Here is a 25,763-nt window from a genome sequence, read left to right as displayed (position 1 = left end):
TTAACTATATTGAAAGTGTTAATTTAACTCTGAAGAGTGTGGACGATATAAACACTGAAAAAGTGTTAAAATCCACTCTGTGGGAGTTAAATTAACACTGGGCTTTTTGCTGTGATCCTAGGTAAGTCCTGTTTGGTGGAAAATATAGTTAATTGTTTCCTAACAACAGACACAGAGGAGTTCACTGTCTCCCTTATTTTCACTGTTTTATTAATGAAAAAGGTGGTCAATTTGTCACAGGCCTCAGAGGAGAAACATTTACAGTTAACAGAAGAAGGTGGATTTGTCAATCTGTCAACAATCAAGAACAGAGCACGAGAGTTGTTGGCAGAGGTAGAGATGACATTTGGAAAAAAAAAAAACTCTTGCATTTCTCAGTTTATCTTTGAAGATATCTAAATGGGTTTGTACTTTAGTTTTACGCCACCGATGTTCTGCTTTCCGGGACTCTTTTTTTTCCCTTTTCTAACTGACTCAAAATTTCTCCAAGGTGGTTGTTAGGATGGCCCTTAGCGGGAGGCTGAAATAGGAGTCTGGAGGCAGGGGTAGTGCAACCTACCAGGTGTTTTAATCTCCAACATTTAACAAAGATGACATTCCTGCTTACATGGTCATGAGGTGTCGCAGCACCCGCACCTATTACGCCTATCATGTGGCCAACATGCAGGCTTTGTAATCCTGGGCGGCACCAATTAACACACTTCTCAAAAGACAGGTTAGAACAAACCACATATACACCAAACAACTTAACAAAACAACCAATCTTCAACACATAAATAACAAACATTCTTCATGGTTACATACTCATTTGCTATCTAAAACTACCCTCATATAAATATTAATTTATTCATCACTTCTAAAATGCCGCAGGCTTTGTTCCCCCTCTTCCATCTGCACTTGGTCTCTTCCGGAATCTTTATCAGGTGTTCAGGCCCCCGGGGACTCTTTTCGCCTGAACACCCTACAGAGGAACAGACAGAGGTAAGCCATAATCTACAAACATTTGTAATACATTTCATAATTACCATACCTACTTCATTTATATTATTCCCCCCCAGGACACCCTCAATACCCACTGAGATGCCCTGCATAAAACACCCAATAAAATACTTCAATCTATTTGTACCCGTCTCATTATCATTTACACATAATTAAAGTATTATCCTGACCAGTAATGAAGACCTTCATTACAGTGGTTTACGTTTCCCAGAGATTACTTTTGTAGTAACAGGAGCAATGGTGTCAATAACCTTCTGAATTGTAAAAATAAACTTGTCTGTTAAATCACTCAGAGAAGTACAGGAGTGTATAGCAGTTGAAGGAACAGCCTGAATAAATCGATCGGCAGTAGTTTCTGTAATGCATCTTTTTGAAATAACTTGTGTATGGTTGTCTTTTTGAGCAGGGCAGACTGACAGAAGCTGCTACACAATGGGCGCCATCGGACCTTTGACTAACAGCAGGCAAGGCAGGTTTGGTGCCTTGCTCAAGGACTCAACAACTGAGATGGATGTGGGGAGTTTGAACCGGCAACCCATCAGTTACAGGAACCACAGTGGCTACAACCAGTTTAGCTGTAGTACCACCATCTACTGGGTTCAAGTATGAGGCACAACATACACTAAAAGAAAACTCAAAACTTTTAATCTTCAATGAAATGTTACACTTTAACTTCTTTCTAAAATACATATATAAATACACATAAAAATTGTTTCAACATAAATGCATGCAGCAAAAAAGAGCAAAATATTACAGCTAAAACTAGAGAAAAAAAGCAAAGTATTAAAAATAATCACATGTACTTTGTGCAATCAATGCATGAAAATTAGTTTGTGGTGAATCTTGCATTTTCTTTAAAGTACAAATGAGTTTTCTTTCATTTGAAAAGATTTTAATTAGGTAGAGTAAAACTGGTTACAATAATTTGAAAGAAAACTCATTTTACTTTAAAGACAAAACTATCACAAATACTTTTTTTGCAGATGTTTTGAAAATACTCAATTCTGTACATTCTATTGTTGATTTAAAAAACTACAAAAATAAACCCCACTCACTCTCTATGGTACAGAATAATACAAATCAATCCCTCAAGTCCAATCATGTGAGAATGTTCTGGAAGGGAGTCCATGTCCAGTCAGACTCTGTTAATGCATGAAATAGTCAGTGGGCCCTCAAGCCTCTTCATCTATCAGCATCAGTATTGGCACTCCTCAGGGCTGTGTGCTGAGCCCTCTGCTCTTCATGTTGTACACACACAACATACAGTTTGACACAAACAGTAAGTTAATACAATAACATACAGTTTATCATTATTGTTTATTGATACAGAATATACCAAAAAGAACAAGAAAGCATCTCTGAAGGAAAATGTGTCATGGTTGCACATCTACAAGTATCCAAATGATCACATTTAACAAATACAACAATTTTCAGCTTTATAGACATGAAACCCCTCCAGTCTTTCATTCTAGTTTTAAACCAAATCAGTTCTATAGTGAACCTCAACATAGAACATGTATGGAAAATACTTCTACTGCTTTTCAACTGTGTGACGCCTCAAGTGGTGAATTAAACTCACCTTGTGACGAAAACTTTCTCCACAGGTCACACATGAAAATGGTTTTTCACCAGTGTGAATAATCATGTGCCGAGTTAACTCCTGTTTTTGACTAAAACGTTTTCCACAGTTCACACATGAAAACGGCTTTTCACCAGTGTGAATCATCATGTGCCGAGTTAACTCCTGTTTTTGACTAAAACGTTTTCCACAGTTCACACATGAAAACGGCTTTTCACCAGTGTGAATCATCATGTGCTGAGTTAAATGCTGTTTTTGACTAAAACTTTTTCCACAGTTCACACATGAAAACGGCTTTTCACCAGTGTGAATCATCATGTGCTGAGATAAAACCTGTTTTTGACTAAAACGTTTTCCACAGTTCACACATGAAAACGGCTTTTCACCAGTGTGAATCATCATGTGCTGAGTTAAATTCTGTTTTTGACTAAAACCTTTTCCACAGTTCACACATGAAAACGGCTTTTCACCAGTATGAATCATCATGTGCTGAGTTAAAACCTGTTTTTGACTAAAACGTTTTCCACAGTTCACACATGAAAACGGCTTTTCACCAGTGTGAATCATCATATGCTTAGTTAAATTCCGTTTTTGACTAAAACCTTTTCCACAGTTCACACATGAAAACGGCTTTTCACCAGTGTGAATCATCATGTGCTGAGTTAAATGCTGTTTTAGACTAAAACTTTTTCCACAATTCACACATGAAAACGGCTTTTCACCAGTGTGAGTCTTCATGTGCTGAGTTAAATTCTGTTTTTGACTAAAACTTTTTCCACAGTTCACACATGAAAACGGCTTTTCACCAGTGTGAATCATCATGTGCTCAGTTAAACTAAGTTTTCGACTAAAACCTTTTCCACAATTCACACATGAATACGGCTTTTCACCAGTGTGAGTCATCATGTGCTTAGTTAAATTCTGTTTTTCACTAAAACTTTTTCCACAGTTCACACAGGAAAACGGCTTTTCACCAGTGTGAATCATCATATGCTTAGTTAAATTCCGTTTTTCACTAAAACTTTTTCCACAGTTCACACATGAAAACGGCTTTTCACCAGTGTGAATCATCATGTGCCGAGTTAAATGCTGTTTTTGACTAAAACATTTTCCACAGTTCACACATGAAAACGGCTTTTGACCCGTATGAGTTCTCATGTGAGCATCAAAAACAGATTTTGAAGTCAAACGCTTCTTACAGATGTCACATGAGAAAGGTTTTCTTCTTTCCTGATTTTGGTTCTCAGCTTCAGCAGCTTCCTGGAAGATGACTTGGTTCCTGTTTGGTTCTGATTCACTGTGGTCTGTTTGCTCATCAACAGGAACCAACATGCAGGTATCAGTCTCCTGTTTTAATTCAATCTGTTCTTCACCCTGACTGCAGTAAACTTCTTTCTCTTCCACTTTTATCTGATGATTTTCAGGCACTTCCTGTTCTTGTTTCACCTGCAGAGGTTCTAACTCCTCCTGGTCCGGAGTGGATCTCCTCTCCAGGTTATAAACGTTACACTTCAGGGAATCTGGAGAAGAAAACAGAGAAAGAGTAATTGCTACCTTTTCTGAAATAAATACGAGTAATTGTTCATCTTTCAAGACAGAAATAAATTTAAAAAAACAATTGATAATTCAAGAGCGTAGACAGAGATACAGATCAGTCGATATATCCAGCTGACATTTGGGGAATTCTCAAATTAACGGATATGAAAAAAAATATTTTATTGCAAAATTAATTGTAGTAGGGATTATTGTTAATATTTACCTGCAAATTGTATTATTTCAAGATACTATTTATTTTTATTACTTTGAATTATATTGAAATTTTACTTTAGTTCACTTTATATCTTTATGGTTTATTTATAAACATGAGTTTATTTGTAGGTTAATAGCTGTTTAGTTTTTGTTCCTTTGTTATTTACTTTTGTAAGTTAGACATTAAGAACTGTGGGTCCATTTTCTGTAAGTATAGGGACTGGTATAGGACCAGCAAGCACTGGGTTGGGCCTGTGGGTTTTGACCAGAGCAGGAGAGGAAACAATGAAAAGTAGTGATGGTGAGATGCAGCTTCATGAAGCCCTGAGGAACTCCATCCAATCATTCGACTCATGAGCCGATGCACCGCGGTGCTTCATTTGCTCTACTGTGACATCAACTGGACAATATATGTAAAATAGGCAACGTGAAAACAACATGAAGCTTTACAATGAATAAACAAGTTTAAAATGTTTGTGATTCTGATACACAAATACTGATTAATCTGGTTGTATGAAACAATGGCTGGATCCAAAAGAAAACTAGAAACAAATAGAAAAGAGAGAGTTGTGATTGGCTTGTTACTCGCTATGTCACCAGGGACGATTTATTACTAAAAAATAAAAACTAACTGCTCAGGTTTAGGTGAGTTCTCTGTCTTACCCGCTTCATTACTCAACACATCACTAATGAAAAGTTTGATCTTTGTTATTTGCTTGTCAAACGGGAAAAAGCAATTTTCAAGTTTTTTGGACATTGAACTTCTTTTATTTATGTAACTGTTTGGTGTATTAGTTGAAAAATGTGTTTACATGAAGTAGCTGTAAATTCCCACCCATATTGGGCCCATGAATGCACCTTGCTCATACGTCATTGTGCACTTTTTCCCCATAGACTATAAATAAACGCCTCATGGACCGCTCTTGCCTATTGTTACTGAAGAGATTTAAGGCGGCCATCTTGGAGCGGTCGACCGTTCCACTCAGCTTTATGTTTAACAGACTCAATGACGTATCAGCGCATTTATCAATCATAACTCGCTAAATACTAAACAGATATTTACCAATTTTTCTGTAAACCTTATTAAAAGGTTAGCAACATTTACAAGGAAATTATTTTTAAAGTATTTTTGAATGACTGATATAAGGTTGAGCATATTTAACTATTCTTAGTGGGGAAAACAGAATAGAGTCAGAATAGAATGTGTTGATATTTCTGTATTATGATTATTTTACAAAGCACACAACCAGTCATAATTTTTTAAATATGTTATTTAGTAATATCAATACATATTTATATAAATATACAAACACAAAATAATACAATCAGAGAGAAATAAAGATGCTTAAATAATTATTAATGCTGAATAATATGCATTAAACTACACATATTTATATGGACATGCGTATATACATAATATCTATATAGGTTTTATTCATGTTTTCCAGCTGAGGAGGAGCTTAAGAGAGATTCAGCAGCTGAGATTCATCAGTGCAGTGAATCCGTCTCTCCTTAAAGACATTCCCCACTTCTTCCTCACATGGTCTTTATGAAACCTTCAAAACAAAAACAGGAGCTATTTTACTTTAGACAGAGTGAAAGAATTTCATATAAATAAGAGTCTTTGCCACCTTGTGTGGAATAATCTAAATCAATGTTAGGGAATATTAAAACTTAAGATTTACAAAATCTCGGTTAGCCTTCATAGCGGGGCTGAACCCCGGTATTACACTAAGCTGATAGCTAATATTAGCTGTTGTTTTGTCAGTGGACATAAATACAGTATAGTAATATTCTAATCACAAAATATAAACTGTAATATGTCCATCTTACTTGTGAAACGTTATCCCCCGAGATCTCGCGTCATTAGTCTGTCGATCTGAACACAAATATCTGGCAGTGCTGAGGCATCTTCTGCTGTTTTGGTTTAGCCAAGTAGGAGGGACGACCGCTCCAAGATGGCCCCCGTATTTCCTACGCCAGAGCAGCCATGCGGGGTCTACTCATTATATTATGTCTATGCTTTTCCCCACCTTCACTTCCGGTTCACAGGATTGTCGGGCTTATTAGTGCAGATAGGCACCGGGTGTGGCAGCCAAGCTATGAGTGTTGTTGTGTGCAGTTGGATGTCTGTCGGATGAGCGCTGGCGCCGCAGGATCATCAATATATGTGCTGCTGGTAGGATAAATGGATTTTTGATGTGTCACTTATGGCTGGTTCTGTGTAACGTCAGTGTCGCTTTTTATATTGTTGCTACTAGGCCTGTCACGATAACAAATTTTGCTGAACGATTAATCGTCTCAAAAATTATTGCGATAAACGATAATATTGTTTGAAGACCATTTTACACTGATTTAATGGAAATGACGTAATAATGCATGCGATTTTCTGCCAAAGATAGATACACTTTATTTTCAAAAGAACACTAAACACTGGAACTGATGAACAAAACAAAACAACCAAAACCATAAATAAAATGGATTCTCAGTCTCCATTAATAAAAAATCTACTTGAACAAAAATTAAACAACATAAAGCCAAAGTGGAAATAAATACTGCATTCAACCAAAAGAGTGCAGATTATGAAGTCTGTATATCATGTTGCCCTATAGTAATAATTAGATTTAAATAGAGAAGATGGGCACATCGACTACCTGATGCAATAGTTCACACTACACAATCCCCCCCCCCTCTCCATACGACAATTTTAGAACGTTGATCGTTCTCTAAGATTGTCGCTTGCGATTTCGTAACCGATCATCCTGTAGTGTGTGGTGTGTGCTACTAATTTGGTTTGCAGTTGTTTTAAGTCTCAGACTGCTCCTAGTGTTTGTTCTGGGTTGCTGTGCTTCATTGGGTTATAAATTAGAATAATAAAGTCTATTTTTAATATTATAAAAGTATGTATAAATAAAATATATTTTGTATACTACTTCTGTTTCATAATTTTAAGCCAGACTTGCCTGGGTACTTTTAATAGGGAGAGCCTAGGCCACTTGATATTATTTGAAACTCCACGTCGTCTGTCACGATCCGGGTTTTCTCATGTGTTACACCTACGTATGAAACATCACCTCAATGCAGCAGTGGCTTGTTGATTGGACTTTTATATGAGGTTTAGTTTGACAGATAATAACACCTCTATTATTGTTTCATGCTGTTTGCTTTGCAAGGCTTTACTAGCTTATATATGCACGTTCCAATTAGTAATTACCTGAGATCATTGGACGAAGCTGAAGTTGGTTTCCGATTTCAGCTTCTGATTCAGGAAATGGCTAAAGGGCGAGTCCACTTAATTTCTCACTACCTTCCACATCTTTAATCGACTCTAGTTTAAAAACTACAACAGCTAGACTCTTCTGACCTGGACTGGGTTAATCTGCTCTCACAGCAGAATATTTATAACCATGTTTCTGATTTGTGAAACTTCAATAAAGGTTGATTTCACCACTTTTTAATCTCTGTTATAGTATAACTGCTCAAATTCCCAAACTAGCATAACACCTAAACTCTTGAAACCTGGACAAGATTATTTTCAACTAACAGCAGAATATTTAAAACCATGTTTGTGATTTGTGAAACTTTTATCCGATTTGTGGAACTTCAATAAAATGCCATTTTTACCCATCTTTGCATCCAGCTCATATTAAAACTGCTCTAATGCCAAAACTACAACAACTACGTATTTAAAACTTGGACTAGATTATTCTTCTCTAATAGCAGAATATTTTAATTTATGTTTGGGATTTGTGAAACTTCACTAAAGTTTAGATTACTATTCACACTTGTTCCATGCAGTTTTTTAAAATTCCAATTCAATTCTAATTCAAAACCACTTAATTAATCCTAATGGGAAATTAAATGTTGGTGTTACTCATGAATTCTTCCAAGAGTTATTGTAGATGGAGATGGTTGTTGGAAGGAAAGATCTTCTGCAGCCGTCTGTTACGTAAAGTTTCACAAATCAGATAAAAGTTTCACAAATCAGAAAAAAGTTTCACAAATCAGAAAAAAGTTTCACAAATCAGAAAAAAGTTTCACAAATCAGAAAAAAGTTTCACAAATCCCAAACATGGATTTAAATATTCTGCTATTAGAGCAGAATAATCCAGTCCAGGTTTTGAAGAGTGTAGTTCTTGCAGTTTTTAAACCAGAGTCTATTAAAGATGCGAAAGGAAGTGAAAAATTAGGTGGAATCGGAAACCAACTTCAGCTTCGTGTAGTTACAGGAGGAAAAGCCATAAAAGGTCATTTTATTTCTACATCAATAAGCCATTTTCACAGCGTAATTGTGATTCCTGCGTTCATTTACCGGTTAACAAAACATTTATACGGGAAAAGAACATTTACTAAAATGATCCTCATACAGAAAGGTGCAGACATTTAGACCTTAACCTGCATCCAAACGCTGGTGGTTCCTACCTATTCGGTGTAAGATTATCTGGGGCCTCCGGGAGAAATCCAGCAGTCTGCGATGATCATCCATCTCTTCCTCCGACTTGACGATGATTTCTTTAAACTCTGTGAATGTTTCTTCAGCAGCAGTTAACGGCTCGTTGATAAACTCGTTTAGAGAAACAGTCGAACATTCAACCAAACAGACCATGCGCCATTTTCTTTGTCTTCTTCTTCTTCTTCTTCTTTTTGTTTTTAATGGCGGTTGGCAAGCAACTTAATGGTGTGCATTACCGCCACCTACTGGTATGGAGTGTGGATCAGGACGCAACTTAAAAAAAACAACAAAAAAACATTAAATCCTTGCTATTAGTTTAGTTTTCTTAAGAAATTTTATGAAATAACATAAATATTCAGAGGAAGAGGAATATCCCAAAATATCTGGTATTTTAAACTGTAACTTATTCTTTAGAAGCCTATATTCTAATTTCCTTCTCTCCTCGGAGTACTTTGGACATAACAATAAAACATGTTCTACTGTCTCTTCTTGAAAACAAAGATCACAATTACCTGATGGATGTTTCCCCATTTTAAATAGTGTACTGTTTAAACCTGTATGACCAAACCGTAATCTGGATATAATGTTTTCTTCTTTTCTACTTCTTCCTGTTGCCCTCATTGCACCAACTGTCCTTTGAATACTATAAAGCCATCTACCAGTTCTTTCTTCTTCCCACTGCTTCTGCCATCTTCCCTTAACCTTTTGTTTTATAATAGATTTTATTTCCTCTTTACTTTAAAAGGAATCAGTATCTCAATGCAACTATTTTTTGAAGCTTGTTTTGCATAATTGTCTGCCAACTCATTTCCTTTTATTCCTATATGCGATGGAATCCATGTAAAAATGACAATTAATCCCATGGCCTGAATTCTATAAAGTATTAACTGAATCTCAAATAAAAGGTCTGGCCTACTATTAGACTGATTATGTTTAATTGAATATAACGATGAACTTGAATCAGAACAAATTAAACTTCTCAGAGGATGAACCTCTTCAATCCATCCTAATGCCAGAATTATTCCCATCATCTCCCCTGTAAACACTGAAACGCCATCAGAAATCCTCTTATATGTTTTAATATTAAATCCTGGAACGATAAACGACACCCCATTGTTGCTACTTAAACTTTTAGACGCATCTGTAAACACTTGAACATAATCAAAGTATTTATTTTGTATATATGATTGCACTGAGTATGATTCTGAAATATTTCCTTTTTTCCTCTTCTCCAACAAAGATAAATCCACAATGATTTCATGAAACAGAGATGGATGAACCGGTGATAGTGGAACTGTTTCACTCATTTTTATAGATGATAAATCAAAATCTTTCACGTCACTCTCTATCTCCCAACCAAAGGATTTTAAAGTCTTTTTCCCCTTTTCCCAGCTAGGTTTTAAAATTTCTTGACATGGATGGTTTTCATACTGACCCTTTAAATAACTCCAGTAAGATAATCTTAACTGTAATCTTCTGAGGTAAAGTGGTATTTCCCCCATTTCAACTAACAAAGCTGAGATCGGAGTTGTTCTGATGGCTCCTGTACACAACCTCAAGGCTTGATACTGAATAATGTCTAATTTTTTAAGTAGTGTTTCTGATGCTGATCCAAAGGCCAGGCTACCATAATCTAATACAGATCTTATTAAACCCGTATATATTGTTTTCAATGCTTTCCTCTCAGCGCCCCACTCTCTTCCCACCAAACACCTCATAACATTTAAAACTCTCTTACACTTATCCACTACTTTTTGAATATGTCTACTCCAAGTGAGTTTGTCATCCATCCACAAACCCAAAAATTTAAACTCATTTACTCTTTCTAAATCATGTTTATACAAATACAATTTTAGATCATTAGATACTTTCTTTCTAGTGAAAAATAAGGTCTTTGTTTTATCTATTGAAATTTTAAAACCGCAATTATATGACCACTCTTCTATACTATATATTGCTTCTTGTAATTTCTTAACTATAAATTTCAAGTTCTTACCTCTCTTCCAAATTGCTCCATCATCAGCAAATAATGAACAACCCATACCACTCTCCAAATTGTCAAACATATCATTAATCATAATAGAGAAAAACAAAGGACTCACAATACTTCCTTGAGGAGTTCCATTTTCCACAAAATATTTTTCTGACAACTGTTGACCTATTCTTACTTGTATAGATCTATTATGTAAAAAATCTTTTATCCAATTAAACATTGACCCTCTAACCCCCATTTTCCTTAATTTAATTAAAAACCCTTCTTTCCACATCATATCATAGGCTTTCTCTATGTCAAAGAAAACTGCCACCACACTCTCCTTATTAACTTGCCCTTTTCTGATTTCATGTTCTAAACACAAAACAGGGTCCATAGTACTTCTACCTTTCCTAAATCCACTTTGAAATTTTGACAAATACCCCTTCTTCTCCACAAAATAACTCAGTCTTTCATTTATCATTCTTTCCATTATTTTACATATATGTGAAGTTAACGCAATAGGTCTATAACTTGTAGGATTTGACTTCTCTTTCCCTGGCTTTAAGATTGGAACTATAATTGCTTCCTTCCATGCCACAGGTAAATAACCCCCTTCCCATATCTTATTAAAGAAATCTAATAATATCTTTTTAGATGAAATACTAAGTTTTTTAATCATAACATAAGAAATATTGTCTTTTCCTGGAGAAGAATTTTTTGTTTTCCTTAAAGCGTTGTTTAATTCAAATAATGAAAAGGAATTATTCAATAGATCATTATATTCTGTATCTACTTCTAACAGGTTAATATTTTCCCTAATAATAGAAACTCTTTTCCTTATTTCTTCTGTATTTAAATTATTGCTACTATGAATTTCAACAAATTTCCTAGCCATCATATTTGCCTTCTCCTCCTCCTCATTTAAAGCCATTTCATCTCCATTCTTAAGAACTGGATATCCATATTCACTTCTAATTCCATTCATTCGTTTAATCATTCCCCAAATTTTTGAAATCTTTGTTTCCCTTCCTACTGAATTACAGAAATTTCCCCAATACACCTTTTTAGCGCTTTTTACCGTTCTTTTAACCAGAGCTTGTGACTTTTTATATCCCAGCAAATTCTCAAAATTCTGATTTCTCTTTAACAACCTAAAGGCTTTATTTCTAGATTTAATTGCCAAATCACATTCCTTTGTCCACCATGGTACTATTTTTTTCTTATACTTTCCTTTTTTCCTTTGAATTGTTCCATGTGCTGCTCCTGAAATAGCTTCACAAATAGAAGAGTTTACACTATATATATACAAATCTAAATTAACCTTTAGCAGTTTTTCATCACTTATTATTTTATACTTTTCCCAATCAACATTTCTAAATATCCATCTTTCTATATTTCTATTATCAACTTTCCCTATTTCTAAACCGATTTCAATCACTATAGGATAATGATCACTTCCTAATGTTGAGTCTTTTAAAACTTTCCAATTACTAATCCCGGCAAAATTCACTGATACTAGAGTTAGATCTAGTGCTGATTCATTTCCATTTCTAACATCAATTCTTGTCCCTTCTCCATCATTAATACAAACCAATTGTTTCTTATCCATTATTTGTTCTACCACTTCTCCATTTGCATCATTTTTATGACCCCACACAGTGCTATAGGCATTAAAATCTCCACAACAAATTAGATTTCTACCTAGATTTTTAAACATATCCTCCATTTGATCTAAATTCAGTTTTTTACATGGATTATAAAAATTTAATATTCTAATATTTTCTTTATTAATCCAGATTTCCACAGATATCCATTCTAAAGATGATCCTTTATCTACAAACCTATACTGAATCCCTTGCTTAACAAATATTACACAACCTCCTCCACTTTCTTGCTCCCTGTCCCTTCTAATGCTATCATATCCTGCTATCACAAAGTCTAGCACAGGTTTAAGCCATGTTTCCTGAACACAAATAATATCTGGTTTAATTTCCAAACAGTTTATATAACCTTTAAATTCTTGACCATTTGCTATTAGACTTCTTGCATTCCATTGTAAGATAATCATTACAGTCTTCCTCCACCTTGTTTTCCATCCATTTCAAGCCTTTTATTTATTAGTTCCCAAGATAAATCCTTCACATCTAAAAATTTTTCTGCACCTTTCACTATAATTTTTCTGTTTTACTTGATCAGTACAGTTGATTACATATGCCATGAATAATATTAATTTATCCATTGTGATTTCCATTCCAGATTGTGAAATCTGACTGGGCTCAGCCCTAATGCTAGACATTACTTGTTGATTTTTCTGAACCGCTCTTTTCTCTTGAATACTTTTCGCTGCCTCTGCATAAGTGATATTTTTAATTGTTCTCAGCTGTTGAATTTCTGCTGCCTTTTTCCTTGCCTCACAACCTCCATACGCTACATTATGCTGACCACCACAGTTACAGCATTTCATTTGTACATCCACTCCACATTCATCATATCGATGATCTCCTCCACATTTGGCACATCTTTGCTTCCCTTTACACACTGCTGCAATATGACCATACCTTTGGCATTTAAAACAGCGCAAAGGGGGAGGGACATATGGTCTCACAGGAAAACTCATGAATCCAATTTTAACCTCATCAGGAAGGACTTCTCCTTGGAACTCCAAAAGAATCGATAGACTCTCCATTTGTTCTCCATTCACATGCTTCAACAATCTTTTCAATCTTCGGACTTCTCCCCCCTGTATATTCTTTTTGAGTCTTTCTAAATCCTCCTCCAGCGGTATGCCAGTGATAACACCACGTGATACTCTATTTTCTCCAACAATTAATTTCTCACCAACTACTTTTTTGCAAATGTTGTCAATCTTCAAGCATTTATTCTTTTGGTCTTCAGATTTGCATTTTATCAACATGTTTCCATCTCGTAATGTTTTAACAAACTCTACCTCTCCTAGTTTCTTTTTTATTTCTCTTGAAACTTGTATCGGACTTAAGTTAATATTCATATCTTCCTTCCTAAATTTAAGAATTACCTTAAATTCTTCGTTTGTTACTTTCTTCCTAACGGCTCTATTTTCCTCATCTGAGCTGCACTCTTCCAAAGTTACTTACTATTCTGGCTACCAATTACTCTATCCTCTTTCAAAACTTTCTCTTTACCTCTTCCTCTTCCTACCGGAGTCCAGTCGTCAAAATCCATATCATCATCCTCACCACCTCCATCTGCCTTAGTTGTCATCCTAATCCAGTCACAAACCAGTTTATGCCAACTGCCGAGCTACTCGTGACTCCTTCCACCTGCTCTCCCGGTGGACTCAGCTCTGCGATCGGACAGCAATCCGTTTACATCCGCCGCCTCTTCTTCTACTGGCGTTTGTTTTTTTCTCCAGAGAGTGAACACACTACCACCCCCTAGTGGATGAAAGCAGAAGATAACAAAATATAAGGAGAAAATCTAATACATTTCTTAACTTTTTCTTCATATAGATTAAACCCCCCATAAAAATTAGAAAACAATTTCGTAATTGGTCCATATAAAGCATTCAAATATTACTTTTATTCTAATGTTATTGTTGTTTTTTCCAACTAAAGATGGAAAACGGTATATAAAAACGGTATATATTAACTATTGTAGTACTTGTATGTTTCTGCTTATGCCAGCACTATTTTCCATGCTTGCTAGGTCGATCTGAGTTTAGGTGCGTTACTGTGCATTTATCTCGTTAACGGAACTCTGCATGCAGTGGGTGTGTGTTCCAGGGGAATGTTTTGGTGGTGGGACTGTTTTTTCTGTGGGACGCTCGCTGACTCTGGTGTGGACGTATAAAGTTCGCCTGCATCGGCGTTAGAGCACCTAAACCACCCAGCTGTACTCCTATTCGGTTATCTTCATTAAAGAAGGATTAACATTATTCCCTCCTGGAGTGGTTATTATCCTGCACCTTTACAATCCATCCGCGGGCCCCGTTAACACTATTATTAAAAATAATAGTTAAATGTTGCACAAGATTATTCTCTCAAAGACAAACGTTATAAGACAAGTATTAAACATAGAAACATGAAGAAAAAACGTGAAAATTGGTTGGTAGAATTCACTTCATTTTATTTTTAATGAATCAAAGCATTTTATCAGCTAGTGAGCAAATTACACTAAAAGTCTATTTTTTTTATAACAAATCTTTTGAATGGACACAGAGTGTCATTTTATATCACAATCAAGCAACTGTTGTCTTCAGTTGCTTGATCGCTGCATGTATCAGATATGATTTAAAAGAGATTTGACATCACAATTTAAAGTCTTCTGTCTCTTTAAAAACTGAAACTCTGCCTTCAGGATGTCGACACATCACAACGCCTCTATTAACACTTTAACAATGTTTTTACCAGCGTTTTACTGAAAAGTAGTCATGTAATGACCTCAGCAAATGCACAGTTCCACCAGGCGCTTGCTAATTGTTGCTGGCTAGTCTGAAGGAGCTGAGTGGGCAATTTCTCAAACATAAAAAAAAAAAATAAAAAATCAAGGCAACACTCCAAATATGTTTTTGATGACGGACTAACATAATATGATCTAAAGCTCTAAGTTGATTTTATATAATACTGCCCCTTCAAATGACACATATTAAATAAGAATGCATTGACACAGCAAACATAATCTCTTAATTTAGGTTAAATTGTCAATCTGTAATACTAGCAGGAATAACCTCACTAATCTCCAATATTTTCAACATTGGTAGGCAAAAAGACTTAAAATGTTTGTGACATGTTCAGCCAGACAAAGCGATCTCATCTCATTATCCAACTTGAATCAAAACAACCTGTAGATTTAAGATGTTTTCCACGGTTCCTCATGTGTTTCACCATATTTCTTTTAAGGCTGAATGTCTTTTTACATGTGTCACAAGGAAAAGGCCTCTCACCCGTGTGAGTTCTTGTGTGTTCAGTTAAAATAAATTTCAACCTGAAACGTTTTCCACAGGTCATGCACAGGAAAGGCTTCTCACCCGTGTGAATTCTCATGTGTTTGACCAGATCTCATTTTAGACTGAATGTCTTTTTACGTGCATCACATGAAAAAGGCTTCTCGCCTGTGTGAGCTTTTAAGAGGCGAGTTAAATTGGATTTTTTGGTGAAACATTTGCCACAGGTTTTACATGAGAAAGGCCTCTCCACTGTGTGAATTCTCAGGTGCGCGATCAAGTTTTTATTTAAAGAAAAACCTTTATCACACATTTCACAAAAGTAAAGTTTCTCATCGCTATGAGTTTCTGTGCGCCCTATTTCTGGTGAACTTCTTGTGTCATTATGGTGTCTAGTTTTCCAATGTATTTGCTCTTCATTCATCATTACTTCTGAGACTTTGGGATTGCTTTTTTCCTGATCCTCATTCTCAGTTTCAGGAGGAACGTTGAGTTGGTTCCAGTTTGCTTCTGACTCAGTGTGAAATTCTTCATGAGTCGGAGTCACCATTAAGGTTTCAGTCTCCTGCTTCTGCCCAAGCTCCTCTTCATCCTGACTAATACAGGCTTCCTTCTCTTCTTCCTTTATCTGAAAATGTTCCAGCTCACTTTCGTCAAAACTAGAGTTCCTCCGCTGGTCGGCGAGCGCCTCCTCCTTCCAAACATGTTCCTGTTTGAGGTCTGAGAGGACAAAGAAGTAAAATAAAACATATCTTAATGATTTTATTTATATGAAATAAAACACAGTTATCAAATTAACACATAGAATCCTGTCCTCGAGGGCATCCTATGTTAAATAATGAGAGCTGGGGAAAAAATTACAATATAAGTATTTCATATGAGTCAATATCAATAATTCTCCATAATAATTTGTGTTTTTAAAATATTTACCTCCCACCTTATTTAATATGGACACGTGAAAAAAATATCCAGTGTGTCTTTGTACATAATTTTGACAACAGCTCTGCAGGATAGTCACTAGGTGTCGCCAAAGCTCCCAAAAACTGGAGCCCGTTCTCCCTGGAGTGAGAGCTGGCCGGAGTATTAAGGCTCCAATTTATGAATGAATGTTTAAAATCTAAGATTTTACATGGAAAAACAGTTGGGAAATGAGGAAACCTGTCCCGAACAACCAATAAGACTTTACGTGTTTATAAATACTGCTGTTTTAGATGGAAAAATGATAATGCAAATTGGCAAACCTTTCAAAATGCTTTTATTTTGAAAGCGGACAGGAAACGAGAATACTGCATCCTTGTAACTGTTTCCAATTTAAGTTCTTATGCGTACAGTATGCGTCCTTCCTCTTCAGTAAAACATTACAATCGCAGGTGTTTCGTACCTTTTCGGTGTCCTAGTGAAATCCAGCAGTCTGCGCTGATCATCCATCTCTTTCTCGGTCTTGAATATCCCTTTAAACTCTGAATCTTTCTTCAGCAGGAGTTAACTGCTCGTTGATAATCTTTCATTGAAGCTGCACTGAAGACATGTTTACTGCAAACACTCACATATTCAGCCAACAGATGATCAGACTCTCCACAATGACTTCAAGTAGAAGAGAAGCTAACGCTACTAGCAACACATTCTTCTTCTTCTTCTTTTATATTATAGCGGATTTCAAAGTGAATATCGCCATCTACCTTACAAGAGTGTACAGCAACATTCTTCTTCTTCTCGGTATTTATTGGCGGTTGAGAAACAACGAATGAGATAATTAGAGCCACCGAATGGTCTGGAGGGTGAACAGCAACGTCACTTTGATCGAAGATAATCAAATATTGCCAGAAAACGTTTTGAATCATTTTAAAGTAAATACGTTTTATTATAATTCTGTTTAGATCAATTCTTTGTTTCTAACAGTGTTATATAAGATGATATATTGTCCCCTCATCTCCACAGTACTCAAATTTGTTTGATAATTCTGACCTAAAACAAGAGAAGTTAGGTTTTATTTAACTTCAATGACAAGAAACGTTTTGTTTTTACTTAGTGTATGTAAACTTCTGGTTTCAACTTTTTCTTAACCCAGATTTTATTTCTCTCACATCCAGTAACAAAAATCATCTGTTTCATAAATTAATTGTAGATAACATTCTTGGTTATCTACCTTCTGTTTATAACTGGAAAGCTGAAATAAGTTGAAATGGACAACAGAAATGATAAATAAAAATTTATTGAAAATGAATAAATGAAAACTAGATATTGCTTTTGAATTGTGGATCAACAGAATCATTTGAAAAAACTAATTAATGAAACAGGTCTGGACAAAATTGATGGTACCTGTAGCTTAACTCTGCTTTATTTTCTGGAAATATATTAAACAAAAATGTTTCTTCTTTAATTTTATTATTTTAAATCAATGTAGATATTAACAAAGCAGTCAAATGCATCAAGTTTTACATACACTTTTACTATTGTATCTATCTGCAATCTTAATTCTGTCATCTGACAAAGATGTTTAATTTTGAAAAGCAGTCTATTAGTCTAAAATAACTTATAAACTAGTGAGAAGCCTGAGGATTTTTAGTTTTACAGTTTTTCCTGTCACTTTTGTGCATTTCATACATTAACATTAGCACAAAAACTACTGCATTTCTTAAAAGAATAAATACAAAACACAGTTGATAACCTGTAGGAGTGAGCGACTTGCTAACAATTAAAAGCAAGTCAATGTCATCAAAATGAAAAGTCCTGACACCATTGTTTATGATCAAGATTGTCATGGTTTTGTTATGACAGTTAGCTTGGTGCTAAATAGAGCTTTGTGATAAAATCTGGTTGAGATAGCATGTGAAAACTGCACAGAAACAAGTACTGCATTAACAGGACACCATGGCATGAGTCATACTTCTTTATTATTCATTCATTTATTATCCTTTATACTTGGATTTTAATATCACCTAAAATCTGTTGTCTTTGACTTCATTTTCTACCACCAAATAAAGAGAAACATTCTGACAAATGCCCCTAAGCATTTGTGCCTCATGCCAAGCATCAATATGTTTTTCTCATAACCTTATCCACACATCACACAATGTAAAGGGTTCTCATTTGTGAGTTAGTAAATGAGCTTTAAAGCTGTTATGGTGGATGAATGCTCTTCCACAGGACTTGCACAAAAAGGGTTTCTCACCTGTGTGAATTCTCATGTGTCTTTTCAATGCATCCTTTCTTTTAAAAGATTTTTCACAGATATCACAGGGAAAAGGCCTATCATCTGTGTGATGCGTCATGTGATAAGCCAAATGCTCTTTTTGAATAAAGCCTTTGCCACAAATTGTACAAGAGAAAGGCTTCTCACTAGTGTGAATTCTGACGTGTCTTTCAAAATTAGACTTGGTTGTGAAAGTTTTTCCACAGAAAGAACAAAGCTTCCCATCTGTATGAGTTTTCATGTGAATTGTGAAATGTACTTTTTCTTTGTAACTTTTTCCACATGTTCTGCACTGAAACGGTGTCCCTTTTGTGTGAGTCATCAGGTGAGTTCTTAAGCTATTGCTTTCTTGGAAAGCTTTTCCACAGATCCCACACAAAAAGGGATTCTCAACTGTATTATCGCTCAATTGATCTTTTGATGTGTACGTTTTCTCACAGGTATTCCAGGGAAAAGGCCTTTCATTTTTGTGGCGCCTCATGTGATAATTCATAGTATAATTTCGACTAAAACCTTTGCCACAAATGGCACAAGAAAATCGCTTCACCCCTGTGTGGGTTCTGACATGAGAGTCCAGAACAACTTTTGTAGTGAAACTGTTTCTACAGAGCCAACATTTGAAAGGTCTCTCACCTGAATGAATCCTCATGTGATCTGTTAAATCTCTTTTTTTACAAAAACTTTTTCCACATGTCCGACACGGAAAACGTTTCTCACCTGTGTGACTTTTCAAGTCTTGAGTCAAGTTTTTCTTTGGAATAAAGGAATCTTTTTTAAAGATCTGAGAGAGCACTTGGTTACTGACTGGTTCTGGTTGAATGTGGTTCTTTTCTTCATGATTAGGAGTCAACATTAATGAATCTTCAGTCTCCTGCTTCAGCTCAAGATGCTCTTTATGTTCACCTATGCAGAGCTCCAATGGTTCCTCTTTAGTCCAGGGATGTTCTGGCTTTTGCTGCTTGTCTTTCAGCTGCAGAGGTTCTGGTTCCTCCTGGTCCAAACTGGGACCTGTCTCAGGTTTACAGAGCTGCTGGTCAGAGCAAACCTCTTCTTTCCAAAGCCGATCCAGTAGGTGGTCTGAAAAACATATAAAAATGGTCTGAAACATCAAAATCTCAGTCTAGAACAATCCAGTCTATGATTAAAGAGTCTAAGTTTTGAAGCTTACCAATTAGAGCAGACTGGAGATGGTAAAAGCAATAAAAAGAAAATTATGGACAACCCTGACCATCCTCATAATCCTGACAAGTCTCATAAAGAGGACAATCCTCTTTATGAGACTGTCTTGGGAAAACAGAGTGTCTTCAGTCAAAGGCTTCTTCAAATTCTCGGGGTATGGTGCCACAGGAATAAACTCGAACTGAACATCTCAAAAACAAAAGAGATGGTTCTTGACTTCCGTAGGGTGCCCCCCTCTCCTCAACCTATTACCATCGATGGTATAGAGGTGGAGGTGGTCAGCACATACAAATACTTGGGCCTACAACTAGACAATAAGCTGAACTGGTTCTCCAATACAGATAATGTGTACAAGAAAGCACAGAGCAGGATGTACTTTTTGAGGAGATTGGCCTCCTTCAATGTGTGCACTAAGCTCCTGTACATGTTTTATAAGTCCATTGTGTCTACTGTTATATTCTATGCAACTGTTTGTTGGGGGGGCAATGCGAGGAAGGGAGACATACAGAGACTGAACCGCCTCATCTGCAGAGCTGGCTCCGTGGTCGGTGTGAGCCTGGAGTCTGTGGAGACGGTGGTGGAACAGAAGACACTGTCTAAACTCAGTCTAATTTTGGAGAACACCAGTCATCCTCTGTACACTGTTTTCTCCAACCAGAGGAGCTCCTTCAGTGACAGGTTCCTCTCACTGGGTTGTTCAACCGAGAGGATTAAAAACTCCTTTGTCCCACGGGCCATTAGGCTTTACAATGCTGCTATTTGTGGGGGAGGAGGGAGACGGGGTAACTAGTATTTTAACATATTTAAGCACTTTTACTAGACTTCTTTTAGTGGTAATGTATTTATTTATTATATTCTTGTATCTTTTATGGATGTCTCCAGATGTACGATTTTAATGTTGTGTGGATGTGAATTAATGTGTGAGCAACAGATAACCTTAATTTCCCTATGGGATTAATAAAGTTTAACCTAACCTAACCTAATACAGACAGCTACAAGAGATCTTTCCTCCCAATACAATCTCTATTGCAGTTTACAGTCATTGTAATCTACAATAACTCTCTTAAGAATTAGGATTAATATGAGTTACAACAACATTTATTCTTCCTTTGGGCTCAATAAAGTATTTTTGAACTTGAAAACAATCGGTGGAATCGCCCTTTAGTCTGTTTTTAAAGTGGAAGCCACAACCGGCCGGAAACAAACTTTAGCTTCGTTGCATAATCTCCGCTAATAAAGCTCCCAAATGAAAGCTTTATATCCACAATCTGCATCTCATCGGTAAAAAGTTACCATCGCGGGTGTTTCATACCTATTCGATATAAGATGATTTGAGGTGTCCGGGTAAAAACCAGTATCTGATCATCCATCTCCTCCTCAGACTTGAAGATTTATTTAAACTCTGTGAATGTTTCTTCAGCAGCAGCTCGTTTAAAACCTCGTGTTGAATCCAGACTGGAGATATTTTTACTGCAAACACTCACATGTTCAGCTCACAGATTTTTTTCTTTCGAAAAGTATTTATTGTTACTGTAAGCATTTAAAAAATTACATTATTTCAGTTATACAGAAATTTTCAATAACTTACAAAATCATCAGTTCAGACTAAAAGAAGCTAAGAACAAGAGTATAAAACACAAAATCTCTGTGTGTTAAAAGTTGAGCAGGACCGGGGTGACCCCTTCCCAAGTCCGGAGCCGTCCCGTCCTTCCAAACAGTGCTGGTGCTCAGAGGGGAAACCTGCCCTGAAGCTCCTTCCCTCCTGCCTCAACCGGAGAGCCAGGCCGCTGCTGCTTGGACCTCTGTTCGTGGAGCGCCGGCTCCTTCGTCCACTGAGGCGCAGGCGATTCTTCTTGGTGGCTGTGTCCTTGGCGCGCCACCTGCAGCCCTTGATGTTCCTCTTGTTGCTGCCGCCATCCGGATCACAGCCACGGGGGGCATCTGCCTGCGCCTGCTCACCAGCAAGTTTCTGGAGGTCCAAATGGCGTCTTTGATGGTGGCTAGGGTGAGCCAGATCTCAGCAAAGTCCTTTTTCGTTATTTTCTGCTGGCTCACCCCGTACAGCACTAGCTGCCCATGGAGGACCTCCCTTGCTGGCAAGTGTGGGAATTGCAAGGAGCCGGCTTTCGCCCACAGGTCCACAGCAGCGCTGCACTCCCACAGCAGGTGCCCCACCGACTCCGGCGCGCCACAACCGGGTCGGGGGCAGATGGACGTCGCAGACATGCCGCGGGAGTGCATAACGGCTCTGACCGGCAGGATCCCATGAGCCACCATCCATGACAGGTCCTGGAGTCTGTTTGGAAGGACGGGATGGCTCACGTTGCGCCAAACGGTGGAGGCGTCTCCATACAGGAGGCCGCGCACTGGAGTCACTGGTTCCCGGTCCTGCACAACAGAAATAATAAGACGATGATTTGTTAAAATCTTGCTCTCCTCTTCTTCCAATCTAAAATGTTCTAAAAATTTCCGTATAAAAGCATATGCTGGAGGAAGGTTAAAAGCTACTGGAGTTCTAAAATCGCTTTTTATCATTTTTAGTTTTCTAAAATAGGACCCGCACCAGAATCTGGTCATCGTGTTTGTTTTGTTATTGCTGGAAAGGTTCATGGCTTGTTTCTGGTGGGTGCTCGTATAGTGGCTGCCTAAAAACAAGTAGAGGTCTGGGACTCCTTTTCCTCCTTTTTCTTTGGGTTTGTACATGATTTCTCTTTTTATCCTTTCCCATTTAGAGTTCCATATGAAATAAAAAATGGCTCGTTGTAGTTCTAAAAACACTCTCTTAGGAGGGATAAAAACAGCACTGGTGAGTAAAAACACTGGTAAAATCACAGCTTTAACTATTAAAATCTTTCCTTCTATCGTAAGGTTCCTCATCCCCCAGCTCACAGATGGCCTGACTCCCTAGGATGGCTTCAAGCAGAACGAAAGAAAGCTAATGCTGCTAGCATCACATTTAGCTTAATTCTTTTGGTGTTTATTGACGGTTGGCAAACAACGAATCAGGTCATTATCGCCACCAACTGGTCTGGAGGACAGACTGCAGCGTCACTTTAGTATATAATCCTACAAACGCATGCATTTGTCTAAGATAATTAGATACTGCCTGTGTAAGTCGGAAAATTGTAATTTTGTAGCATTATTATAGTGTAATGATTGAAAACATGTTGTTTACTTAGACAGTTCATAAGACACTTTATTGTTAGCAATGTCCCTTATAACACACGCCACTGTCTATTGCACTGTGAGGTTAATCTGCCTTTATTGTATTGTTCCTGGGGTAGTCTTGGGATTCTGGGGGCGTATTTTCCCTGGATCCTGGCTGAACCCTGAGACTTGGGTTCTGATCAGTATGTAGTCTGGATTTTGGGCCGGTTCATGCACTGCATGTTTGCACTGTGGATTTTCAACATGGTTTTGGGCTCTTTATGCCACGTCTTGTCCTCAGTTGTGAGGTGGATCGCAGTGGGGTGGTGGTGGTCCTGTGTCTGGATGATCCAGCAGTCTCTGTGTGAGCCTGTCTCTGTGTGGGTCTGTCAGGGTTGGGGTCGCTGAGCTCTCATTATGTTGGACTTCACAACAACCATCGTCTTGTACCAGGTTAGGATTGGCTTTTTTACTTAACACTTGGCGGCTGGGATGTTTATGGACCTGTGAGGGGCTGCTTCCTTTTTCACAGTTGGTGCGTTGGCTTTTCTGTAGCATCCTTCCTACTGGTGGTGTAGTCGGCAAGTTGAGAGGCTTGTGTTTTTGGCTTATTTGTGTATGAAGTGGTGAACGTGCTTGTGTTGGCTGGTGTTTGCATTTTAATTGGCCCCTTTTATAAAATAAATGTATAAATACACATAAAAATAATTTGAACATAAAAAGACAGTAATCTAAATGCGCAGCAGAAAAGAGCCAATAATTACAGCTTTAGACTTCCAGATTATGTTTTTTGAGAAGTGGTTTAACTTGAATTGAATACTTTGACAAGAGCAGTTTCAGTACTGTGATGTTGACAGAAGCCTGATTGATGGACATCAAAACAGTTGTTCAGGGCTAGAAAGCCTTTTATCTGTTGAAAAATATTTTTTTCTAATATTTTAGCCAAAAAAGGTACATTTGATATTGGTTGATGATTGCTTAGAATGGATGAGTCTAGATTATGTTTTTTGAGAAGTGGTTTATCCACCGCAGTCTTAAAAGCCAGAGGGAAGACTCCAGAGGAGAGTGACTTATTAATTTTTTGTAAAAGATCAGGAGCAAAAACATAAAAGACCTTTAGGAATAAACTTGTGGGTATAAAGTCAAGGGAACAGATGGATGACTTTAATCAGTTTCATGAGAAAGGTTTGTTATTTATTTAACACCTGTGTGGGGCATGGGCATTATTCTTTTCAATGTATGTCTATTTAACACATATTTTACACATTTGTGGTAAGTAAAAAGAGTAATCCATTGTATTTTCATTAATATGTTTCATACTAATCACATGATCCATATCAAGTAACTGTTAGTTTAAAAAAATCCAGCTAATTACAGAATTAGGCTCTAAATCTTGCCTCGTTTTTTCAGTCATTGAACGATTTTGCCTGCCACCTGAAGGCAAAGTTACATACAAACAGGTACTGAAGTTGACGAAGAAATATTCAGTGACCTCCTTAGACAAGGCAATGTGGTACTGACAGTTTTCTGCTATGATGGTGAGATACCAAAGCAAATTAAATCAACTGTTATACAGATTTTACCAAAGAATGTCACTGATGTCTATTGTCTCTTTCTTCAGAGTTCTCAGAATGGTCATCTGCTTCTGAGTCTGACTTGAGCTTCGACTCAAATGCATCAACATCAACAATACTAATGGATGAGATACCACGCAAGAAGCAAAAACCTGAGAATCCTAATAACTCAATGTCTGCTAAGAATGTAACAATATTTTTTGTCTGCTAACACATCTAGTAAGTACATAGATATATCTGAAGATAGTTGACTGTTCAGAGTACTCATAAAGTTCTGATATTATATCTGAAAACTTTTATAAATTTGTCCTCAGGCTATGACCAAGAAATGGCCTCGCTGTTACTTCTCTTACATCTCCTTCCACCGCAACCAGGAGGACAGAAGTCTCCAAAAATCAGTGCAAGTGATGCAGTTGAGAGACTTGTTGTCTTTCATAAGGTAATTGAAATTTAAAATATGCAAAATTATCTGTCTATTTCCTTTTATAGACATGCATAAATACAGATGTTTGAATGACAGCTTTGAAGATGTCTGGGCATACTTACATTTATTTTCGATGTAACGTGTATCGTAAAGCTGTATGTTTTGTTTCTTATGTTTGGTGTATATCTTTTTAATTTTAGTCATGCTGCAGTTTAGAGGAGCATCTCCGGGGTCAACAGGGTCTGCAGCCATACCTCCTTGCTGTTAGGCGTCAGAGAAGCAAGACTGACAGCTTCTACATCGTCATGGATAAGTGCCTCATCCCATGCCAGACAAACGGTTCTCTTGGAGCATTTGATGAGCTATTCAAAGCACATTTTGTGAACATTGTCTTTTCTCCTATTCTCACTATGGGTATGACGATATATTTGAAGCATTTGATTGTTGAACACCATAGACTCTTTAAGTTCTTATATTCACATCGAAATTTGATACCTAAGCATCATTTTATGATCCACTATCCATCTTCCATTAGGAAAATAGGTCCATTGTTACATATGTGGTCTATGA

At 36.9% G+C, this 25,763-nt stretch overlaps 3 protein-coding genes across 3 annotated transcripts in view; 2 read left to right on the top strand and 1 right to left on the bottom strand.

Annotated features, from left to right (window-relative positions):
- The window catches only part of LOC114155762 (gastrula zinc finger protein XlCGF8.2DB-like), a 723,567-nt gene that overhangs the window by 57,735 nt on the left and 640,069 nt on the right, over positions 1 to 25,763 (top strand).
- Positions 1 to 25,763, top strand: part of LOC114155785 (gastrula zinc finger protein XlCGF57.1-like) — a 338,725-nt gene that overhangs the window by 57,648 nt on the left and 255,314 nt on the right. The window lies entirely within an intron of this gene.
- On the bottom strand, positions 1,628 to 21,543 carry LOC114155802 (gastrula zinc finger protein XlCGF8.2DB-like). The gene is made up of 5 exons (XM_028035911.1): positions 21,361 to 21,543; positions 17,084 to 19,946; positions 8,750 to 8,792; positions 3,217 to 4,098; positions 1,628 to 2,544 (listed from the first exon to the last, which is right to left on the bottom strand). The coding sequence occupies exons 2-5, from the start codon at positions 17,102 to 17,104 to the stop codon at positions 2,531 to 2,533; spliced, it is 960 nt and encodes a 319-aa protein (XP_027891712.1). The 5' UTR covers positions 17,105 to 19,946; positions 21,361 to 21,543; the 3' UTR covers positions 1,628 to 2,530.

The sequence above is a fragment of the Xiphophorus couchianus genome, chromosome 13 (genome assembly GCF_001444195.1).
Source record: "Xiphophorus couchianus chromosome 13, X_couchianus-1.0, whole genome shotgun sequence".
NCBI lineage: Eukaryota > Metazoa > Chordata > Actinopteri > Cyprinodontiformes > Poeciliidae > Xiphophorus > Xiphophorus couchianus.
Note: the sequence above shows the minus strand (reverse complement) of the source record. Positions and strands in the feature narration are given on the sequence as shown.